Source organism: Episyrphus balteatus, chromosome 3, assembly GCF_945859705.1.
Source record: "Episyrphus balteatus chromosome 3, idEpiBalt1.1, whole genome shotgun sequence".
NCBI lineage: Eukaryota > Metazoa > Arthropoda > Insecta > Diptera > Syrphidae > Episyrphus > Episyrphus balteatus.
In genome coordinates, this window is record NC_079136.1 from 20,093,323 (window position 1) to 20,115,810 (window position 22,488).

Sequence of the window (22,488 nt, forward strand, 5' to 3'; positions counted from 1 at the left end):
CTATCTTCGTAATGTTGGTTTCGATTAAAAACCTCAATTTTTTGTCATGAAACCTCTCAGTCACAACACAAATTCAGATTCAGTGCTAACCACGTGAACCCAAATCAATTCATTGCTCATCTCCATGTGAGTCACGTGGATATTGAAACAACTTTGAATAAGTATTAAAATTCAACAAACTGTTGCATACTTTTTAAGAATAGTGTTCCTTCAATGATATATACACAGATAAAACCACCCATTGTTTTGTTCATAAGCATTGGAATTTACAAAGCTTTTTCTTGGTTTTATTTTATTTGAATGAAATAGCATGTGTGGTCATTTATGAATGATTCTATGTATATTTACATTTGTAAATTTGTTTCAATTTCTTAGGAAAATAATGTTATATAATATATGAACGTCTTTAACATTTAAAAATATAACATTTAATACATTTTATCTTTGTTTTTTTTTTTCTGCTACTTGTTATTTATCAAAAAAGTTTTTTTTTTTAATTAAGTACAATATTATTATTTTTTTAATCAATAGAACACAGTTTTTAAAATTTGAACAATTAGATTCGATAGAGTTTACTCCACTTAATTAATTTATTATCATTTATATGTAATAATGTATCTATGCACTTTGTGACAAATTGCATCAACATGGTTTTTATCTTTAGAAAAAAAATCAAGATATAGAGAGTATCACACTTGTGTTATTAAACAATTCAAGAGAAATTGTTAACCGCAAGTTTCTTCAAATTGCTTAAAACTAGTGGTGTAGTTGACTAGAGCAAAGATCAACACTGATCCAACTGCAGAACCAATTTGAACACCAGCTCCCGTCCACACCAGAGATTTACCGCCTTGTGCACGCATAACTGATGTTATGCAAAGCTTAACATAGCTAACGATTCCTATCAAAAGCGTCCATACAATTATCTGAAAAGAAGGAAGGACTTAAGTAAAAATAGAGAACTGCAAAAACAAAAGAAATTAAACATACAACTAGTGTACTGCCCCAGGCACTTCCCATCAAAAATGGATTTGGACTCATGACAGCCGTCACAAATACATAAATTGTACATAAGCCACCAATGGTTGTCAGGGATAGAATTGATTTTAAACTCGTGTGAGGCAGAAAGACAGCCAAAAAGCATGCCACAGGATTAGCTATTGCACTTAGAGTGGCTGTCAAATGGTATGCTTGGTTTCCATAAGGCATCGTGGAATATGATTGAATGCTGTTGAACATGCCATTAGCGAAAAAGCCAATCAGTCCCATGAGCAACAAAAGTAAGTTATATTGGAACGGTGAAATCTGCGATAGCTCTTCGATGGCCCCGGCATTTGTATCATCTTTCTCATAAGTATAAGTATTGCCAGTAGTTACAGTCACATTGGCGTACTGTTTTTTAGCAATTCTTAGACGATCTAACAATAAAAACCCAATACAACTGCATAGCATTAATGCAAAACATATTATGAAGAAATCCCTAGTTCCAAATAGTGGTGGGGGAGTATATTTCACCCAAATTGGTCCAGCTTCAGTCTGGTTGAGAATGCATTGAGTGCTACCACCAACTCCTTGAATCAAAGCCACCACACTTGGCAACAGTCCACTTAGTCCTTCGCCAAAGAGATAAGTGATAAGATAAATCTCCTTGAACCGTCCCATATAGGGCATGAATAGCACCGAGCTTGTACAAGCTGTCACAGCAAAACAGAATGTGAATATATATAACGCCACGCTGTATTCTGTGCCTCCTATAACTGCAGTTCGATCATAGAAAAATGCTGCTAAAATTGTTGAAAGAGTTCCAGTTGCCAGGAGAATGTAGATAACAATCGATTCGTTTATTTTGTCTCTTGAGATCTTTTGAAGAAGAGTGTAAATTAATGGTCCAAGATTTCCAATTTGTACAACAACGCTGAGATATGACGGAAGACCCCATGATTCGGGTGCTGTTTTAACCAGTAGCGGAAGTTGAAGGAATGTTCCATTGACACAAATCCATGTACCAATGCCAAAGAATATAGCTAGTAAGTCGACAATAAGGCTGCGATTCTTGATGATGTCTCGATATTTCCATAGTTTTTCGCGCATATTTGGATAGAGGAGGGAACTATTTTCGTTTGGTCTGTCGTTGTCAGAAGGTCTGAAAGTAATAATTCAAATTATTAGTTTAGAGTGTCTTGCTAATTTATTTGAGAGATAGTGTTTAACAATGAGATAATTTTATTTAAGGCTTTTTAGATAATTGAATAACAGATAACATTTAAATTGAGGAAGGAAATAAAGCGGTTGCTTTAATGCAAAAAAGCATGCACTTATAAATAAAAGTTGTAGACTTTGCTACCATAAACAAAATCATTTCTTATCGGTTAAACAAAGCTTTCAATTATTAAAAAAAAAAATTAAGTATAACTAATTAGAATAATGTGTAACTGCTTTTATGACTCGTATCAATAAATTGCTTTTTTAACAGATTTTGTTTATATCTGCGTTGAAGTGGAACCTTTATGCACTATAAAATTTAATCGATTGATTAGAATCAATGTATATTGAAGTGAAAAAGCTCAAGTCACAATTTGCTGCCCTTTTGAATTAGTAACGTTATAAAAAAAAGTTGGGGTTACTGCAATTTGTAGAGCCTTTTAGTCTGCAGTGCTTATCACGTTCCACTCTTTATTGCCATTGATTAACGAAATCGATATTACTTTTATTATACTACTGAAGAAGATACAAAGAGGCAAGAAAATATAAAAAAGGGAAATTTTTGGAAAGATTATAAAAAGTTGGTAAGAGACCTTTCCATTGAGAAAAGTCTTGACGTCATTGGGGCTGCTTTTAAGTTGGGCTGCTTTTAGGTATGTAATCGTGCAAGTTGTGAATCGTGAAGTTGTTGAAACTATGAACGAGAGTTACTAATACGGCACTCGCAGCAAATGACGGTAGAATTAATTAATGGAATTAACGGGAGTTCCAGTACGGTAATTTACAATCCAAGTGCATCCTAGAGAGTGAGGAAAAAGATTCAACCATGGTCAGAAAGCTGGAAGGTTTGATCTTAGACGCCCCAGCCCGTATTCTTCGTGGACAACGTGAGAGAGGAACAAATAGAAAACAACCTCAACCAACTTGATGAGCGCAAAAGGATACGGACCAAGCTGCTTGTTAAATAAGGCGAGATTTAACAATGACTGTGAACGCCACCTTAAAAGTCAGAGGGTTACAAAAAAAAAATTCATGGCATTGACGTAAAGTTTACCTAACCCTATGATGTCATTTTTTGGTCAATACTGGCCTATTCATGGCATTTATTTAAATGGAGTAGTGCTTCCCAATATGAGAACTGCGAGGTTAACTTTGGAAGTATGACAGGTTGAAACTTCGAGCTTGAAAAGATAATTAAAAGAAGGCAAATGGACATTTTGTGTGTCCAAGAAATGAAATGGCGAAACACGAGAAAAAGGGCCCATTTTTGGAGGTACTAAGACAAAAGCCGACAAAATTTACTTTTATGGAACGGAAGAAGGTAATATCTCTGCTGCCGGGTACAAAGGAGTTAAGTCAAAAAAATCGATTTAAAAAAACTTTCAATTTCTGTTCAACAACATATGGATATCATAAAAAAGAGTTCATAAATGATGTTTCTGCATCATCACTTTTTCGAAATAATAATATTCAGATTTTTACAAACAAAAATTGAAACCTAAATTTCATTTTTCGCAAAATTACTTTTTCTGACTTAATCCCTTTGTACCCGGCGCCAAAAATATAATCGGTATCATCCTAACAAAAGAGGTATTAGGAAGCGTGTTAACCCTTTCAAAATCTAGTGATTAAAGCAAAGTTGTGTAATTTTGTCTCTAAATATGTATGCCACCCAAAACAAATGTGAGTAGGGATGTGAGTAGGGGGAAAAGGATAAATTTTGGCTAGATTTTGATAAGGGCATTTGAAAGGGCAGAGATTTTAACGGACATGTCGGAAAGACAAACGAAGATTTCCATTGTGGCTTCAGATACGGCACTCATGGTGCAGACATCTTGAGCATTAAACAAAGTCGACACCTTGTCCCTTACAGCAGTAAAATGAAACCCAGATTGATTAAATTATTATTTTGGTAATAAAACCTTGGGTGGGCAAAGTAATACTGGAAGATCGTCCACAAATGAATCTGGGGTGACAGATTTTTTTACGGAGAGAGAAAGTGATCGACACATGGTATTGGAATGAATGAAGCTATTGCCGTTAAAAATAAAAATAAAATGACATTCGGACATGTGTCGGGAGCTGAATGAAAAGAAGAAATGTAAGGTAAAATAAATTAATTAAAAATAGCTTTACCGAAATAAGGGGCGGCAACCCTATTTGTAACTTGCAGTTTTAATTATATAATAATTTCAGAGTGACATCCAAAAAGGAAAGATTGATGTATGGCGGGATCTTGTACTTTGTATTCGACATGATTTTAAAGTCAACAAAATTCAATTGAATAAGAATCAAACAGCAAGTTTAACAGACATAAAATCGTTACCTTGTAGAATCAAAATGTAGATTTTAGCTTAATTTACTTATTTTGAGTTATTCCGTTATCATTCTTAAATTTCGATGTGAAATTCTATCAAGCATTAAAAAATTAAAAAACTTGTACTATTAGGACAACTAAACGTGAATACTTGCATTTTTTATTTATAAAATGTTCTTTTTAGGATTAAAAACTTTATAATATTCTTATCTTTGATTCAGATAAGAATTTTCTATTATAATTTATTTATGTTTTGGCCACTTTAAATTTATTAAACGAAATTGTTTGTATATGAGGGTAATATTTTTGTTTACAACTTGAGAATTGATTATAAATTTTAAAAAATACATTTGTGCGTCATATATCAAAAACCTGTCTAACGACATAATATTTATGCCAGACTAGTTCACTAGGTTAAGCTTTCAATCAAAAGTAGATTTTATGTCCACATTGAAAAGCTGAAATCCCATACATTTTATTGCATTTTTATGAAAAATACAATAAAACGTTGCTGTTTCAAAACTCTTAAAATTAATGAATTGATTTATAATAATTCGTCACCAAGAAAAAAAAGGTAAAACCATTAATTGAATGGAAAATTTCATTAAATGACTTGCGTTTAAAACAAACAATAATGAAATAATATCAACAAAAACACCTCAATTCACCTTATTCTGTATTCCGCTTCGGACGAGTACGTTCGATTGTGCGGTGTTACGTAGACTGTTTCATCTTGACCAATTTCTTGCTCTCTACCATCATTTAGTTTCATTTTTGCGTTTCTATATCGGCTTTCCAATGTTGAGCTTTTTATTTATTACTACAAGATAGTGTTTTTGTATTTTGTTGATAAGATCAAGTTATCAACAATAGTCGAAGATTATCTGCAAATAAAAGAAAAAAAAAAAAAAGTTAATTTTTTTTGTATGGTATAAGTGTTTGATTGTTAAAATAAAAGTTTAGTTAATTGAAACAAGTCGATTGAAAATGAAAGCTTTAAAAGCTCTTTGGAATTGAAAAATCTTATTTAACCGTTATATTTTATTGATTCAAATTTTATTCAACGAAAGCAATGAGTTTTATTAACTTTTTGATAGTATGCAATATTAAGTATACGTAAAATTGTATTACAATTTGGAATGTTAACAATGCAAACAAGTAAATGATATTCCCATTGTTTGATAACAATTATTATAATATAAAGATTTGAAAACAATTATTAAATACAATATAGAAAAACACATGAATTTAATTAAAAAGTTTGCATTATACAGGGTGACTTGCATTTCAAGTCATTTATTTTTATGATATGAATAGATAGTAAACCTCCAATCAACAATAAGGACAATAAAAACCGGAGGTCCACAAGGATCAAAGTTTGGTCCTTTTTCAACCCACACGCCACCCGTTTTAAAGAATGTATCCTTTGATGCGAAAAAGGGCTCAGCCGCAGGACTAAGTTGTTACCTTTCAAGCACCTTGTAAGGCCGATCATAACCTACAATTCCCTAAGTAGTTTAAATCACCAAGGTAGAAGGAGCATTTTGCTTCGGTTTTTAGTTTAGTTTTTGAAGTTTTTTAAAATATAAATTACACTGGTCAACGAAATTGCACCTTTTTTTGTGTAATGAAGTTTAATAACTTGGTACTAATTTGGCATCGCTGATTTCAAATCTGACTCAGATTTTTTCTAACAGCTCTAGTTTGGGTAAAACAGGTACTTCAACCATGTTAGTACAACTTTATCCAATTACTTTCGATTATTGAGATTTTATAACGGAAATATCTTGAAAACTCAAGGTGATAAAAACTCGATTACTGAGATTTAATAACAGGAATATCTCAAACACTGAGCTGATTGAAAAATTCTGATTTTGGATTCCAGTTCAACACACCCAAAACCTGAAACAAAACCACTTTTAGCTAGAGAAATGCTTACAAAGTAGTAAAAAATCGATTATTGAGATTTTGTAACGAGAATATCTCGAAAACGCGATCTGGTATATAATTTTTGACTTTGGATTCGAGTTCCAGAACCCCAAAAACCAAAAAAGTTTATAGAAGTTGATAAAACAAATTTGGTCTAAAATTTTATCTGACAGATAAATTCTTCATACGACATACGAAACTTTTTTAGCTCTTAAATTAAAGATTAAATTAACCAGAAACCAATTTAAACATTATAAATGCAAAATTAAACTTGAAAACTAGTTTATTTTCTATTTTAATTATATTTGCATAGCTGCGTTCAAAAAAATTATGTTTTGGATAACAGTTTATCGTCATTAAAAATACGAAATTAACAATAGTGTAATATTCATCTGTTATACACAAAACGGACACATTATTTGCATGTCTTATTTTTACGAGTATATAATATTTAAAAAAACAACTCACAATTAGTATGAAATTAGTTTAAAAAAAAAACAAAAAATTCTTTTATTATTTTAAAATCACTTTGTTCAAAAACAAGCTTCACGAACCGCAACTTAATTAAAAATAAAAAAGTAAGCTAACTATTTGGAAGTCGCTGTAGAAAAAATATCCAATCACTTAACAACAACTGCTCCCACTTCGTATTTAAATCGATACACAAACCAAACTTTTAACCGTCGAACATTCGACGAAATGCGCTTTTGACATGATATCGCCAGGCAATAAAAAAAGGCATATGTGTAAAATAGAGATAAATTTACAAAAATTATAACCGCCAAAACACAATACATTAGAAATGTTAGCGGATGCATAGTTCTCTGTCATTAGACACTTTAAAAGGCGACCGTGAATATTGTGATCAATTAAGATCAATTTTCCAATTAAAAGAAAAAAATAAATAAATAAATTAAACAGCACCAATAAAACGAAAAAAAAAAAACTTTATTGATTGAATTGTATCGCTAGCACTTTACGTTCTACACTAAAAGGAGTCTCAATTGAATAGAATGCGGCGCGGTGGCAATTGTTTTTCATATTTTTGATTTAAAACAATATCAGCAAATTTAAGTTCCAATTTGACATCAGTAAGTTGTCCAAATTGTTTGCGAAGCAAAAATAAAACTTTTTGTAGGTATTATAGAAATTTGAGATATTGTTTTGTTTTGTTAATGCATTTATGTATTTACAAAAATAAAGAAAGAAATTGTGGCGATTACAAAACATAATTAAAACACTCGACGTCATTTAATAGAGCTCATTTAAAATTGGCTTTTGATTAATTATGTAGGTTGAGTCACTCTGGGATTTTGAGGAATAAACAGTTATTTCACTCTTGCATAAGAATAATAGCATTCGATTTTTTGCCTTCTAAATTATGTAATAATTTTTGCACTTCACAAATTTCATTTCAATCTATCTTATTTGAATCTCCTCATTTTTTTTTTTTTTTTTTTTTTGCAGAAAGCAGTGATAAAATTGAGGTCCATGAAGACAGATTTGCGACTTTAAAAATTTTGAACCGCACTGGTCTAATTTGTTTGTCTATGTTTGTTATTGTTTTCCCCCTTAACAAACATTTTAGAGAAAATTTTAAGTCTGTCTCAGAAATTAAAAAAAAAAGACTTAGGCGTATAAAACTAATTGAAGGGTCCAGGGGAAAAACAGCACTTAGTCCATTCCAACTCATTTCGAGAAAAACGCATTTTAAAATTTTGTTCTAGATACAACTTAGTACTAAAAGCACACAATTAATTTATTTTTTCAGCAAGGCTTAAGTTTTTACTTGCGATATAGGTACTATAGGGCAAGTTTAGGATTCGTAAAGAAAATCGAACTCGAGATAACAATTTTACATGACATTACGATGATGGAGAATGCCAAAAAAGTGGGTCCGGCAATTCTGTCTGTCTGTCTGTCTGTCTGTGTGTCTGTCTCTATCTGGAGCTGCAGCCTAAACGAGTGAAGTGATTTTCTTCAAACTTGGTAGTTAGCAGTTTTTGGTGATTCCCTAGAGGGGAAATTGAAATTTTTTTTTTATGACCAAAACTAACGGTACCTGCCATATAACGGAAATAGAAAAGTTAATTTTTTTCAAAAACGGCTCTAACGATTTTGATTAAAATTTTTGTGTGTAGTACAACACATAAGAGCCAACTTTTTAAATAAAAAAAATATTTTTTGTACCGTTATTAACGGTACCTGTCATAGAACGGTTTTTTTCGTTTCTGAATATCTCGTACAACATTAACCCGATTCAAATGAAAATTTTTATACAAAAGTGTGTAAGTAAAGATAATATTAAAATTTTAGAAAATTTTCAAAAAACGCATTTTTGGTTTTTTAAAAAATATTTCAAAATTTTTTTTTGAAAAATCAATTTTTTGAAAACGGATTAATGAAAAATTTTGAAATTTAGTTTTAATGTGTAAATTAATTATTTCTTCAAAATGGCATCCCAACTTTTTTTTTTGAAAAATGTTAAAAAATTTTTATATATAAAAAACTATTTTTTTAAATAACGGCTCCTACAATTTTCGAAAAAATTTTTCTAAAAATACCTTTTTATACAAGAAATAAAATGGCATATTTTTTTTTTTTTTTAAGATAATTTAAAACGGAGTTTAATTAATTATAAAAACAGATTTAATTTTTTTATACTACTTATGAAATTTCTTCAAAATATCAAATTTTTAATTTCTTGAATAAAAAGCTTTAACATTATAGTTACTTTAAGCATAAGAGCAAGTACGTGCGACCCCAGTCGTGCAATTTATTTTTTATAAAGTAAGGATGCCATCAGATAGTTCTCAGTTAATACTACAAGACAAAAGTGGACTTTTCCCCATGGACCCTTCAATTGCAATCGTTTGTTAACCTTGATTTCTTTTTTCACACCAATAATTATGGTTTGTCCATATTTTAATTGAAATTGATTTGACCGCTTTTACCGATTTTTTGGATTCTTGTGAAATTAAGAAATTATTTAAAACAAATTGATTTATGTAACTTAGGCCCAATTTATTCACCCTCCATTATGTTAAAAGCCCCCATTAAAAATAAAAAATCTGTCAAATCACATACAAATTGGGCTTTAATGCCAAAAAATATGTTTTAACATAGGTTTTTTCCTAAAAAGTTAAAAAAAAAACATAAATATTTTTACCATTTTTAAGCGTTTGTCAATTTTTACTCTGAAGAACTGTTTTGTGGTTGTAATTATGTGACCACATTTAAAAGCTAACTAAATTTTCTAATATATAAAACTTAAACCATGTTGATAATCCTAATAGTTCTAAGAGTTTTTGAAAGCCTACGTACTTTTTGAGCTTTAAATTTTAGCAATGTATTAACGCAATTAGCTTTTAAAAAACATAGAAATATTTTTTAAGCTTAAACCTGAAGGAGATGTTCTGACAAATATTTTATAAGTAAAACAAAATCGGGTTCAACACAGAAAACCTTTTGTATCTACACTTCCAGATGGAATCCAAAGTAGCCCATATCTCGAAATAACTTTTGTGGAGTCCCAACATTTTTTTACTTTTTATCGAAAAGTGTGCGATATTAATGTATTTTTGACGAAAACTTTTTTTTAACAAAAATAAAATATTGCTTCATTCATGGGACGGGGAGTGTAAAAATGTGCACACTGTACATTCTACATAATATGTATATTAGAACAATAAACAAATAAAAAGTTATTTGAAAAGATAAGCTACGACTAACGACCATAACTACGGTAAGTGTAGGTCTGTGGTATGATATAGCTTTACGAAATGAGAACTAGTGATAACGCCACCTAGATAGCAATTTATTCATATCATTACAAATCTAGAATGTTTAGATTAAGATAATATAAAATGAAACAGATAAAATAGACATATTTTTTTATATAAAAACAGAACAGTTCATTGAACTACATCTTTTTTTCCTCTCTTAAACTCCTATCAGACAAACAAAATTTGCATTTCCTCATTATTCTATTAAAGATAAGATCATCGAATACAAGCAGTTTAAATTTTTTTCTACAAAACTACGATGACTTACATTCCTTGGGCTAAAAAAAATCAACTCCATCAATAATTTAAGTTAATTTAAAAAAAATTAAATTAACTCCAATATTCCATATGGTATTACCGGAAATTAAATAATTCTATGTGACGTTGGTAGAGTTTGGTCCGTATGTCCATCTCTTAGTTTATATGTTTCAAATTGCATACAAATCAGGGGGACACCACTTGAACTTAATGAAAAGTCTCAACTTTTCAATGCATGTACAATAGGGTGTCTCTTATTTCGAACATTGTTGAATTTTATTGTACACACAGGTTCAAAAGCAACGAAATAAATTAAAAAAATGTATTTACCAAGTTCCCTATGTTATGTTACCCAACGGGACTATTTTCAATATTTCGATACAAAATATCGATTAAATACAGAGATAGGTACTTTAGAAGGTTTTAACTTATAAATTTGGTAAAATTCTAAAAGTTTGCATAAAATCACCTCGGCAGAGACTGTTAGTTAGTTACCACGTGTCTCAATATTAAAATATTTAAGCTCTTTCAACTTTTACATCCACAAGCAGTTCTTTTAAAATGTGAATTTGGATAGCGTTGGTTGCTGATGTGTAAGAAAACCAATAAGTGAGTCACGGTTCATAAGAAAAAAAAAATTCGGCAAACATTATTTATATTAAAATTATTACTATTTTTTACTAAAAAGATTTTATATAAATCTTTAAAAAGTTATAAAACAAGATGATTTCATCGCACTTTGAAAACAAAAATAGATACCTTGCGAAAAATTTATAATAATTTGTATAGTCCTAAAAGAACTACAAAAATAAAAAAAAACAACGCTAAAAAAAAAGAAATAAGTTGAGCCGCTTTTTCACACGCACAAAAATATACAGTGCCGTTCGAATATTTTTTTTTTAAAGAAGACCTACGTTTTTTACAAACATTTTTGCACTAGGTTGAAAAATTTTGTTCAAATACTGCTCACAATTCAATGTTGTTTTGAATAAAATGTTTGTTTGATGGGTTATAAGAGTCGAAAAGAACCGAATGTTTGCTGTGCGCTATTAGAACATTTTTACAAAAAAATTTCGATCGGCACTGTAAAACCATGGGAACTTTTCAAAATTAAAACATTTTTGTGAACATCTTCAAAATGAACCCAATATTTTTTATTGACTATGATGTTTTATTGAAAGTCGATTTTACTATATTAACAAATCCATATAAGATCGATTCGGTTAGTAGGTAGAATAAATTCAAAGAAATCGAGCCCCTTAATAGAAGAATCAATATAATGTTTGATCAAATGTTTTAAAAATTAAATAAATTTATTTTGCATCGGAATTATCAAACACACGCGTACCTAAGTTAAGTTTTGTTTAAATTTCTGTGGCTTTATATATTTATTTAATATCAACTTTCGTTTTCAATTAATTTCAGAGTAAAGAAAATAAATATGTCTTACCACGATTGAATATATTACTTGAATGATGAGAACATAGAAATTCAAATTTACAAAAAGACTTATTATTAAGAAGTGTTTTGAAGAGCACTTATTGTCTCCCTAATCACAATCCAATTCAAATTAAGATTTTAAACGGCCTTTATTTCACAGGTTGTTCGTGTTTCAATTTTTCCTATCTAAATTCAAAAATGTGTAAAAGCCAAAAATTCACTTATCATAAAACTATGAATATGGCCAAGTGTTTTTTTTTTTTTTTAATTAGTGATTAAAACAGTTTACAAGAAAAAAGAAAACAGAAAACTAAAATGAAAATAAACTCATAATTTTTTATGAATAAAATTAAATTTAAAAAGTTTGTTATGACTTTTTAAAACCGTTTACTTTCGCATTGAAAAATCAAAGTTAAAAAAAAGAGGATTTGATGCCAGAAACACCCTGTCAAAAACTCTTCATATTGAAGTGGTTCATATTTTTCGATTGCAATAACTTTAAAGGCACTTAAAAACTCGAACGTGACGATTTTATTGTAGGGTTTAGTACGTATCTGCTACTCAGATTCTAATTAAAAAAAATTATACATCTGTGATCGTAAGATGCCACGTCCATGTAAATCTTAGTGTCATCGTTTGGAAAATTAACATAATAGTTAAAGTGTTAATTTAAAGAGACAAAATATTACACTATACAAAATTTATCTTTAAAAAGTCTCTTATATGGCCCAAAAAAACAATTATTCTTCTGTATTTAAACTTAACTGACGTCACAACTTTTTTTTTTTCAAATTTTTCTCCCATTGACTGAACTAATATCCAAGTTGATTTTGAGTCATTAGTTTATTGTTTTTTTTTTCAGCGCATTTTCGTGTTTTTTTACCATTTGCCAAAGCAAATTTTGGATCATTATTTCATTCCCGACTTTCGCTCTGACGATTTGTTTATTTTTCTTCTCTGTGGTTTTGGTTGAGATGGAGCCTCAAGCAGTTGTATTTTGAACATGAGCTTGAAATTTTAGTTAGTTTTGCAAAAAAAAAGACAAAACCAGTTTTGCTCTAATGATGATTTGTTATAATACAAAATAATTATGTGAACCTTTGTAGAATGTGATGACTGTACAAAAATAATTATAATAAATAACAGATAATGAGGTAACCGGCAAGTTTGTGAAATATAATCTCGAAAAATGGAATTGGTCTTTTTAGAGTTATAAAGGCCAATTCGGGTTGTTGCCTCGAATGAAGTGAATTTTTTAAATGAACTTTCAATTAACATGAAAGTAAATGTGTTGAATGTAGGTTGAGTATAAGATAATTAATGCGAATTTCGTTGACAAAATTTAAATAAAATTATATGTACTTTTTTTTTTAAATCTTCAACTTTATAAATGTAGGTACAAATCTTATCTATCAAAATGTAAATTTTCCTTTTTTAAAAACAATATGAAAAAATCTAAGTAAGTAAATGAATAGAAGATAATTTTGTGTATTTAGTGATTTAAAAATTGCAGATAACAATAACTGAAAACTATCTTCTTATTTGCATTGTGCTACTACAACAATCTGTCAGAACCAATAAGATACAAAATTATCTGCTTACTTTAAAAATAACAAAAAAAAACTCTGCTCTAACTGATTAGAAGTAAATAAATCAAATCTAACTAGGGTATACCCAGGTAAATACAGAAGGTAAAGGTACATTTACCAACAAATTTCAAAATTTTTCAAGTATACAATTAAGTTTTTTTTTAAAGAGTCGTGGCAGTAAACTGCACTGAGGAATACAATACGAAGAAATTGGAACCATTATCAAAGAAATCATCACCTTCATCGAAAATAATCCAGCAGCACAACTACTTCTGATTGATACTTTCACCTTTTTCGAAGAAGGACTGATATCATCTTTAGTGAGAGTTTGAATATATGAATCAGTGGAAAACTATAACAACTTTTTGTATTTAAGAAGTATCCATATATCTATCTTTAACAACTGCCTTAACAAAAGCAACCAACCCACATCATGGAAAATGACAAAAGCAGTTCATGTACAAAATAAGACAAACCAAGGTCCTTATATTAAAAAAGTTCAACAATTTCTACACGGAAAGAGAAATCATAAATCAATTTCAGTACGAATCTCGAGGAAAATATTTCATAGTTCATCCGCTGATGGGACTTCGCACCTTGGACTCAACAAAAAACAGAAAATTATCATACTTTTGTATAAAAGGACTTGTGTTCAAAGTATCAGAGCTGCACTCTCCTTTGTTCAAAGCCCTTCAACATGGATAAAATGACTTACAAAACCAAACATTTTACTTAACAATATCTTATAACTTTAAACGAGCTAAAATTGTTTATATATATGTATATATATATATAAATATATATAAAATTGGGATCTCGGAAACGGCTCTAACGATTTCGATGAAATTTTCAGGGTTTGTTCATCTAAGCGAGTAAAAAATTTTGGAAGTATTTTTGGAAAAATCCGCCCACTGCCACGCCCACTTTTTTAACATATAAGTTTTTTCAGAAACGGCTCTAACGATTTCGATGAAATTTTCAGGGTTTGTTTATCTTAGCGAGTCAAAAGTTTTGCAAGTTTTTTTTGGAAAAATCCGCCCACTGCCACGCCCACTTTTTTAACATATAAGTTTTTTCAGTAACGGCTCTAACGATTTCGATGAAATTTTCAGGGTTTGTTTATCTTAGCGAGTCAAAAGTTTTGGAAGTTTTTTTTGGAAAATCCGCCCACTGCCACGCCCACTTTTTTAACATACATATAAGTTTTTTCAGAAACGGCTCTAACGATTTCGATGAAATTTTCAGGGTTTGTTTATCTTAGCGAGTCAAAAGTTTTGGAAGTTTTTTTTGGAAAAATCCGCCCACTGCCACGCCCACTTTTTTAACATATAAGTTTTTTCAGAAACGGCTCTAACGATTTCGATGAAATTTTCAGGGTTTGTTTATCTTAGCGAGTCAAAAGTTTTGGAAGTTTTTTTTGGAAAAATCCGCCCACTGCCACGCCCACTTTTTTAACATATAAGTTTTTTCAGAAACGGCTGTAACGATTTCGATGAAATTTTCAGGGTTTGTTTATCTTAGCGAGTCAAAAGTTTTGGAAGTTTTTTTGGAAAAATCCGCCCACTGCCACGCCCACTTTTTTAACATATAAGTTTTTTCGGGAACGGCTCTAACGATTTCGATGAAATTTTCAGGGTTTGTTTATCTAAGTGAGTAAAAAGTTTGGAAGTATTTTTGGAAAAATCCGCCCACTGCCACGCCCACTTTTTTAACATGGAATTTTTTTTTGGTAACCACTTTAAGGATTTCGATGAAATTTTCGGAGTTTGTTTATCTAAGTGAGTAAAAAGTTTGGAAGTATTTTTGGAAAAATCCGCCCACCTCCACGCCCACTTTTTTAACATGGAATTTTTTTTGGTAACAACTTTAAGGATTTCGATGAAATTTTAAGGTTTTGGTCCCCTAGCCGAATAAAATGTTTTGGAAGTACTTTTAGAAACATCCGCTCACAGCTACGCTTATTTTTCTCACATATTAGTTTTTTGGTAATTGCTTTAAAGATTTCGATAAAATTTTGAGGGTTTTTTCCTCTAGGCAAATACAACATTTTGAAAGTATTTTCTCTTACATTTGTTTTTTTTCGCGGAGACAGATTCAACGATTTCAATAAAATTTTGAAGGATGGTTCCATATTTTACGCATTGTTCTTTTTCTTTTTGTTACAATAACTAAACAAAAATTTTTAGATCATGACTTTTTTGATCATGTATTGAAACTTTTAAGTAATTTGTTAATTAGGTATCACACATTACCTTTGTCTTACGTTTTTCTTTTGATTAAATGCAACTATTGTTAACGTATAAAAATAAAATAACTCACAACAAGCCGACAAGGCTTAACTTGAAAAAAAGATTAACTTTATGTACACTATCCAAAACTTTCTGACCCGTAAATTAAAATTTGAACAAAAAGGGATCTCATTGCTGTAGGCATTTTCGATAATGCAGATTCCTGTAACCCTTCTATCCATTACTGATCGTCGTATGTGTATTCAAACGTAAATAAACTGGATTATAAAGTGGGAATGTGGTGTTTTGTAACCCGCGAAAAAACTGGTCATTGCAAACTCAAACCCACTCCAAAAAATTGCTGTTTACATTTGACTTTTTTCACTGAAAGTTATGACATTTAAAGATACCGAGCAAAGCTCGGTCACCCAGGTACTATTTACTTATTTATTACAAAGATTAAGCAAAAGATTATGGAGTTTCACCTGTTTTAAAAATAAAAGGAGGCTTTTTGATGTGTTGGCAGAAGATGATAGAATTTCAGATCCGGAATTGTACTTTAAGGTCAGCATTTAGTATAACTGCTTGGATATTTTGATTTTTCAAACTCAACAAAGATATCAGGCCTTCATTGTCGGGGGCCTATTTTGTATTATATTATCGTTGAAACTACTTCGTTATCGTTCAGACGCGATTATGTATTACGATAATCGTACAACGATACTAGTTAATCTTTACGACTGCCATTTGTCTATTGTTTGACTTTCGTTTTCGTTTAGGTGTAATAATGTTGTGTCTGCCGTTAGAATGTATGTGAGCCTCAAAAAAATATTTATTTTGGTTTAGTTTGGCCAAACGATTTTCTCGTTTTACATAATCGCTCTTTGTCGTGACTATCGTTTACTTGATTTATCGTTTACTTGCCGCTCGTTTCGTATTACGTAAGTATGTTCGAATTATTAGAATCGTTATGGACACTAATACGTTAAAAGACTATGCTATAACCCAGTTTAAGAAAATGGAAGTTTCAAAAAAATAAGATACCAGGGGGGTCATTCCGTAACTATCAAAACGATAAACGAAAACGTGATCGTCTTTGATTTGAGCTCCGTAACTCAATCGCTATCGTCTCGTTTGTCGTCTTAAAATTGCATTATTGGGTGCTTATTGAAGTATTAATTGAGTTGGGTCGAGAAAAATAAAACGGCGTCTGCAGAAAATAATTAAAAACATTGCAGTTGGAATTGACAAAGAAAAAAATATATAATATATTATTTTGGAATATAAACCAAAAGTGAAAGAGAAGGAAGTAAAGGTGAGGATAAAAAAATGTGAATATTGCAATTTCTTTTTAAATTGTTCTTTTATCGTTCATAGCATAGAGTTTTTTTTACTGTAGACAATTTTGTTTGTTTGAAAAAATTCACAAAAAGACCTTTTGTTTAAAAATAGGTCCGTTCCACACTCAGTTTGCAACTGCCGAATTTAGTAATATTTGGTTATTTTTGGTCAGAGTCTGTTCCCAACTTCAAAAATTGTGTAGAAGAGAGCGCTCACGAGAGAGTAAAAAATTTCCCCACCCTGACAAATTTAGCCCAAAGAATTTCTTCCGGCAGAATATTTGTGTTTGTCAAATGAAAAGTTGACGTATGTCAAACAAATAAATAAAGAAGAAAACAAATCAAATTATAGTAACTTTTAAATTGAACCGCGTTTACGTGTTTTTTTGATTAAAAAAATGTTATTGTTTATCGAATTAAGCATGAAATATGAAATTGTGTTGTATAATGATGTTCAACTTGTTCCAGACTTTTTGGCTGTCTTTCGTAGTTTTATTTCCTACTGAGAGAATTCTCTCCCAACTCTCATTAATTTGACAGACTGCCTAATTTAGTGCACAAAAAGTCTGGAACAGACCTTGTGCACCAAATCAATAGAAAATGTTGTAACAAACAATTAATAGCTTTATTTTTTGTCGTAGGACACTCTGAAGCCGAGTTATTCCCAAAAAACGATATTTTTGGGTGTTTTCGCACCGGTTTTGCATGCAGAAGAAGAAGAAAACAAGAATTTGTTTTTGTTTTATGGACTTTATGAAATAAATTCAATTTGATGTTTTGTTTTTGACCTTTAGTCCAAAGTAATGATGAGCCCAACTGTTGTGCCTGGGCGAAACGCATTATTTTGGACTAAAGGTCAAAAACAAAACATCAAATTGGTTTTGCATGCGTTCATTTATCAATTGCTCGGCCATCTTTTTTGATAAAAAGCTGATTTTTTCTGTAAAATGCAGGACATGAATAGGGCTACAAATTAGATTAGAAAAATGTCAATCATGATATAAGCTTTTTTCGAAATAATGACAAAAATGTGTTTTTTAACAGCAAGAATTTGACTTTAAATGGCTGCCGTTTTGTATTTACTCACTCAAATACAATGAAATTACATACAACGATAGAAAATATTATAAGGAAGAGAATGTATGTTTAGTTTTTGGTCTACGACAATCTGGAGCAAAGATATTAGCTTAGAAATAAAATATCCCAAAAAATGCATTTATGCGAATAACTCCGCTAATAAGAATGATCAGGTGGTGAGAAATTGGGTTTAAGCTTTAAGCCTTTTAAATATACCCCTATCGATCCATGAAATAAAAACTGACAGTGCCTCTCTGCGCAAGGTCAAATGACGCTTTGACTGGAGTACTATTGTTTTTACTGAGATCATATTTAGAAACAATGCTCTAAATAGATCATATCAGGTGAAATTCAGAGGGACCTTCTCAAAATCGTTCATTGCCAAATCGGGCGTCCCGCAAGGTAGTCACCTGGGACCTCTTCTTTTTATTTTAGCTATTAATGACGTACCGTTATGTTTACGTAAGAGTGAAATTCTTATTTTCGCAGATGATATGAAAATTTACAAAAGCATTAGCTCTGTGAATGACCGCATATCCTTGCAAGATGATCTTGATAGATTTGCTATTTGGTGTACAAAGAACGGTTTAAATCTCAACCCGACTAAGTGTGAGACGATGACCTTTTCAAAGAAAAAAACTCCTAGTCTGTATGATTATAAGATATCTCATCACACTTTACTCCGTGTGCATAGCTTTAAAGACCTTGGTGTTAACTTTAACTCCAACCTCGATTTCTCAGAGCACATAAACCTGATTGTAAACAAGGCAAATTCTATGTTAGGTTTTTGTCAAGCGTTGGTCGAAAGAGTTTAGGGACCCTTACGTTACATTAGCTCTTTACAACTGCTTAGTTCGCCCCCACTTAGAATACGCATCTCAAGTTTGGACACCTTTTTACAGCATCCATATAGAAAGAATAGAATCAGTCCAACGTAATTTTATTCGTTTTGCCTTAAAAGGCTTACCATGGACGGACCCTTTTAACCTTCAACCTACTGCAGATCCAAACCTTGTCTCAAAGGAGAGTAAATAACGACCTTGTATTTATTCATCAACTTATAACGGGTGTAATTGATGGCCCGGATCTGCTTAATTCTATTAATTTTAACTACCGGAGAGGTGCTTATAACTTTCGTAGCTTAGATTTAATAAAATTACCCCAACATCGTACTAATTATGGTATGCATGTGCCCTTAACTCGCATGTGTAAGCTTGTAAATTTGAATACTAATCTGTTTGATTTTAATATTAATAAAACTAGTCTGAAAAAAATACTAAAAACCAGTGTACCACGCTCATAAACTTTTTTTTTTGTATTTATGTTCAATGTTTACTGATTCTTTTCTCATTTAATGTCTTTATATGTACCTAATTGTATGTACATATGTATATTGAATTATTTTTTTATCAACACTCTTGACTATTAAAACATTTTTGTTTTAAAATTTTGACACTTTCTGAAAATTGAACATAAAATATTAAATTTATTTTTTTGTTCATTTTAAATTTTTTTTTATTTTGCACAGATATAATAAATGCTTGTACTAAGCAGTCCCAATCTTTGACCTTCCTTTGATATTCGTATCACCATTCTCTTTACCTATTTAGTTCTTTTTAATTTGTTTTTACCTTCAAAAAACACTAAAAAGTGTCGATACGATAATTATCCGCAAATGACTTCGTACTCGGTGAAAATGGACCCCAGCGCGTGCGGTATCTGGGGGGGAAAGAGGCGTGGGAATTATAAAAAACAAACATCGTAAGTAAGTAGGAATAACTTACAAAGCAAACCGTTATTGTAAGCGAATTTAACCACTTGTATGTAACAATATTTTAAACGTCTACAATAACGTTCCAAACAAATCGTTTTATTACCAATCTACTTTAAGGAAATTAATATCCAGCGTGAAAATAAGCCAAATTTTAAAACTATCTGAACAATATATCAGCTAACAAATTCCTAATTTGCAAAGTCATCGTTTTACTTTCTGTTATCTAATAAATAATCGAACTGATGTAATTTTGGTAATTGATTTGTTTCCTAGAAAATAAAAACCGAAAATAATCTTTCTCTGAAATACCTACCACAAAACTGATAATCATGATGAAATTATTGAATTTCTCGCCAAAATAATCTGCACATACTTTGACCTATTTAAAAAAAATAATGAAGACTTTTTGACTCACCTTTTTTTTTACTGATAACCAAGAGAAAATTTATGTTATTTTGTTGTTTCGAATGAATGAAAATTGTAGGTACGCATAAATCGAACTTAAATTTCAATTAAATTGCAATTCTTTACGTAATGTGCATATCGACATGAAGTAAATTTGCTTAAAAAATATGGTCGAAAGATACAAAATAAATTCACAAAAAAACAATCAAGTAATTTGTATAAATTGATTATAAATAAATTGTAAGTAATTAATTAAAGTGGAGAAGGAGATTTGATTTTGATCAATGAGATTCGGAATTTCACTACGAGTCTACGAGACGAGAGATAAGAAAACACGACGACCACAAATTTCTTTCTATTTTGAATTTCTACATTTTTTTATTTTGACAGCTCGAGAGAAACTGGCCGAATGGGGGAAAAAATGGCAAAAAAATGAGCGGCGTTTTTTATTCCCTTTTCTCTTATCATGTTATTCGTCATTTATTGTGTGAGAAGAAAAGAGATAAACTATGAAAGATAAACAAGGACAAACTTATTAGACGTTGTGACGTCATAAACATGTGCTACTCAGCCAGCTGATTTATGCTATGTTTTATTTCTTGTTTGGTCTTTCGGATGATGGAACGAAACGAATAATGGAACATGACATAGTATTAAACAGTGTTGTTATAATAAATTCAATTTTGTATTAACGGCGCAAATTTTCAGTCAGTGCTCATTAAAAAAGCAGTGTACTTTTATGACGATTTTGAAGCGATTTTTTGTTCAATAAATAATGTTTGGCCCATTGTTTATGACAAGCAAATCACCTCAAGCTCACTTTTAATTCGATTCTGCTAAATTTTCGCTACAAAGTAGAATTTTGAAACTATCAAAGTCATTCTTAAACTCTCTTTTAAAGTCAACTGCCAATTTTTAACTTGGTTTTTAATTTTTGAAAATGTGCGCCAATACCTTGGCAAATAAAAACAAATAAAAAGAGCTTACATACCAGTAAAAATTTAACTTTTTCTTATAGGGGAGACCAAATTCCTTATGTATTTATTTCCAAGCAGTGAATCATATTTTTTTTTGCATAATAATTTGCTTTTTGTTTTTTAATGGAAATCCCGACTAACAAATTTGCTTCTATAATGCTTAAGGACTTTGCACATGAGAGCCATGGTATAAAAAAAGAAGGTATGATCATTAGAAAAAACTCAGTATCGAGAACTGTCAAATGAAAGAAAAAAAGATGGCTACTTAGTGTTTTGACAGCCCAGCCCATTGAAATTGTTGTTGTAAACAAATTTGTCTTGGAAATTGTTGTTGCTTTTGACTTTGCCAAATGCCAGACGTCAAAACCTTATTACCCCATTTTGTAAGATGGCGGCTCTAATGATCATACCTTGTCTTTTTATACCATGCATGAGAGCGACCAACGAATGAACGAATGGACGAACAAACGAGATTTAACACATTTCTACGACTCAATTTCAAACAAAAAATGATTCAAATTATAAGAAACCAATTGATACTAATGTTAGAATAATAAAATTTGCATTTTGTTTGCTAAAATAAGAAAAATTTGTAAAAATAATTTGGTAGTTACGAATTGCAGTTTGGTTGCTACGAATTGTCAAACTCTATTCGCGTTCCACATACCATTCACACTACAACGAATAAATTGTTCGCGCGCGACTTAACCTCAAAATTACTCTTTTTTTTGTTTTCTATTATACAATTCGTCGCTGTCTGCGAATTGAAATATTAACTCATGTGAAAGATATGTCAAAATATGCGACCATCCACAGTTCGCAGTTCGTAGTTCGTAGCTCATGTGCAAAGTCCTTTACTGGTGTTAATGTTTTTGATTTTGATCCTGTAAAGCTTTATAGAAGGGATAATGTTTGTTGGGATGATGGCCTTATCCATTTATTATTAGCTTTTTTGTCCTTTATTTCATCTTCATACAATATGCCTACCCTACTAACAATTTTGCTTCTATAATGCTTTACAGAAGCAACATTGAATCTGTAAGACTTTATAGAACCAAAATTGTTTGTCGGGTATCTATAGTAACTTTTGTTATGAAAATCAACAGACACGACATTTATTAATAATTATGACAAACTTCAAGTGCATTCGTAACTTCTTCTTCAAAA

The 22,488-nt window shown here is 30.7% G+C and overlaps 1 protein-coding gene across 2 annotated transcripts; it reads right to left on the reverse strand.

Annotated features, from left to right (window-relative positions):
* Positions 1 to 315: 315 nt before the first annotated feature.
* On the reverse strand, positions 316 to 20,742 carry LOC129917086 (solute carrier family 52, riboflavin transporter, member 3-A). 2 transcript variants are annotated; one of them, XM_055997414.1, is made up of 4 exons: positions 20,355 to 20,742; positions 5,188 to 5,403; positions 991 to 2,143; positions 316 to 926 (listed from the first exon to the last, which is right to left on the reverse strand). In XM_055997414.1, the coding sequence occupies exons 2-4, from the start codon at positions 5,289 to 5,291 to the stop codon at positions 726 to 728; spliced, it is 1,458 nt and encodes a 485-aa protein (XP_055853389.1). In that variant the 5' UTR covers positions 5,292 to 5,403; positions 20,355 to 20,742; the 3' UTR covers positions 316 to 725. The 2 variants fall into 2 exon arrangements, with proteins under 2 accessions (XP_055853389.1, XP_055853388.1); XM_055997413.1 differs by lacking the exon at positions 20,355 to 20,742 and adding an exon at positions 6,917 to 6,935.
* Positions 20,743 to 22,488: the final 1,746 nt, after the last annotated feature.

What these genes read in the sequence shown, in the direction of transcription:
- LOC129917086 (XM_055997414.1), bottom strand. Translation starts at nt 5,291, where the DNA reads ATGAAACTAAATGATGGTAGAGAGCAAGAAATTGGTCAAGATGAAACA. An exon ending in GAAGCGGAATACAGAATAAG is followed by an intron (nt 2,144 to 5,187) that starts GTGAATTGAGGT and finishes TATTACTTTCAG; the next exon opens with ACCTTCTGACAACGACAGAC. An exon ending in CCTGGGGCAGTACACTAGTT is followed by an intron (nt 927 to 990) that starts GTATGTTTAATT and finishes CCTTCTTTTCAG; the next exon opens with ATAATTGTATGGACGCTTTT.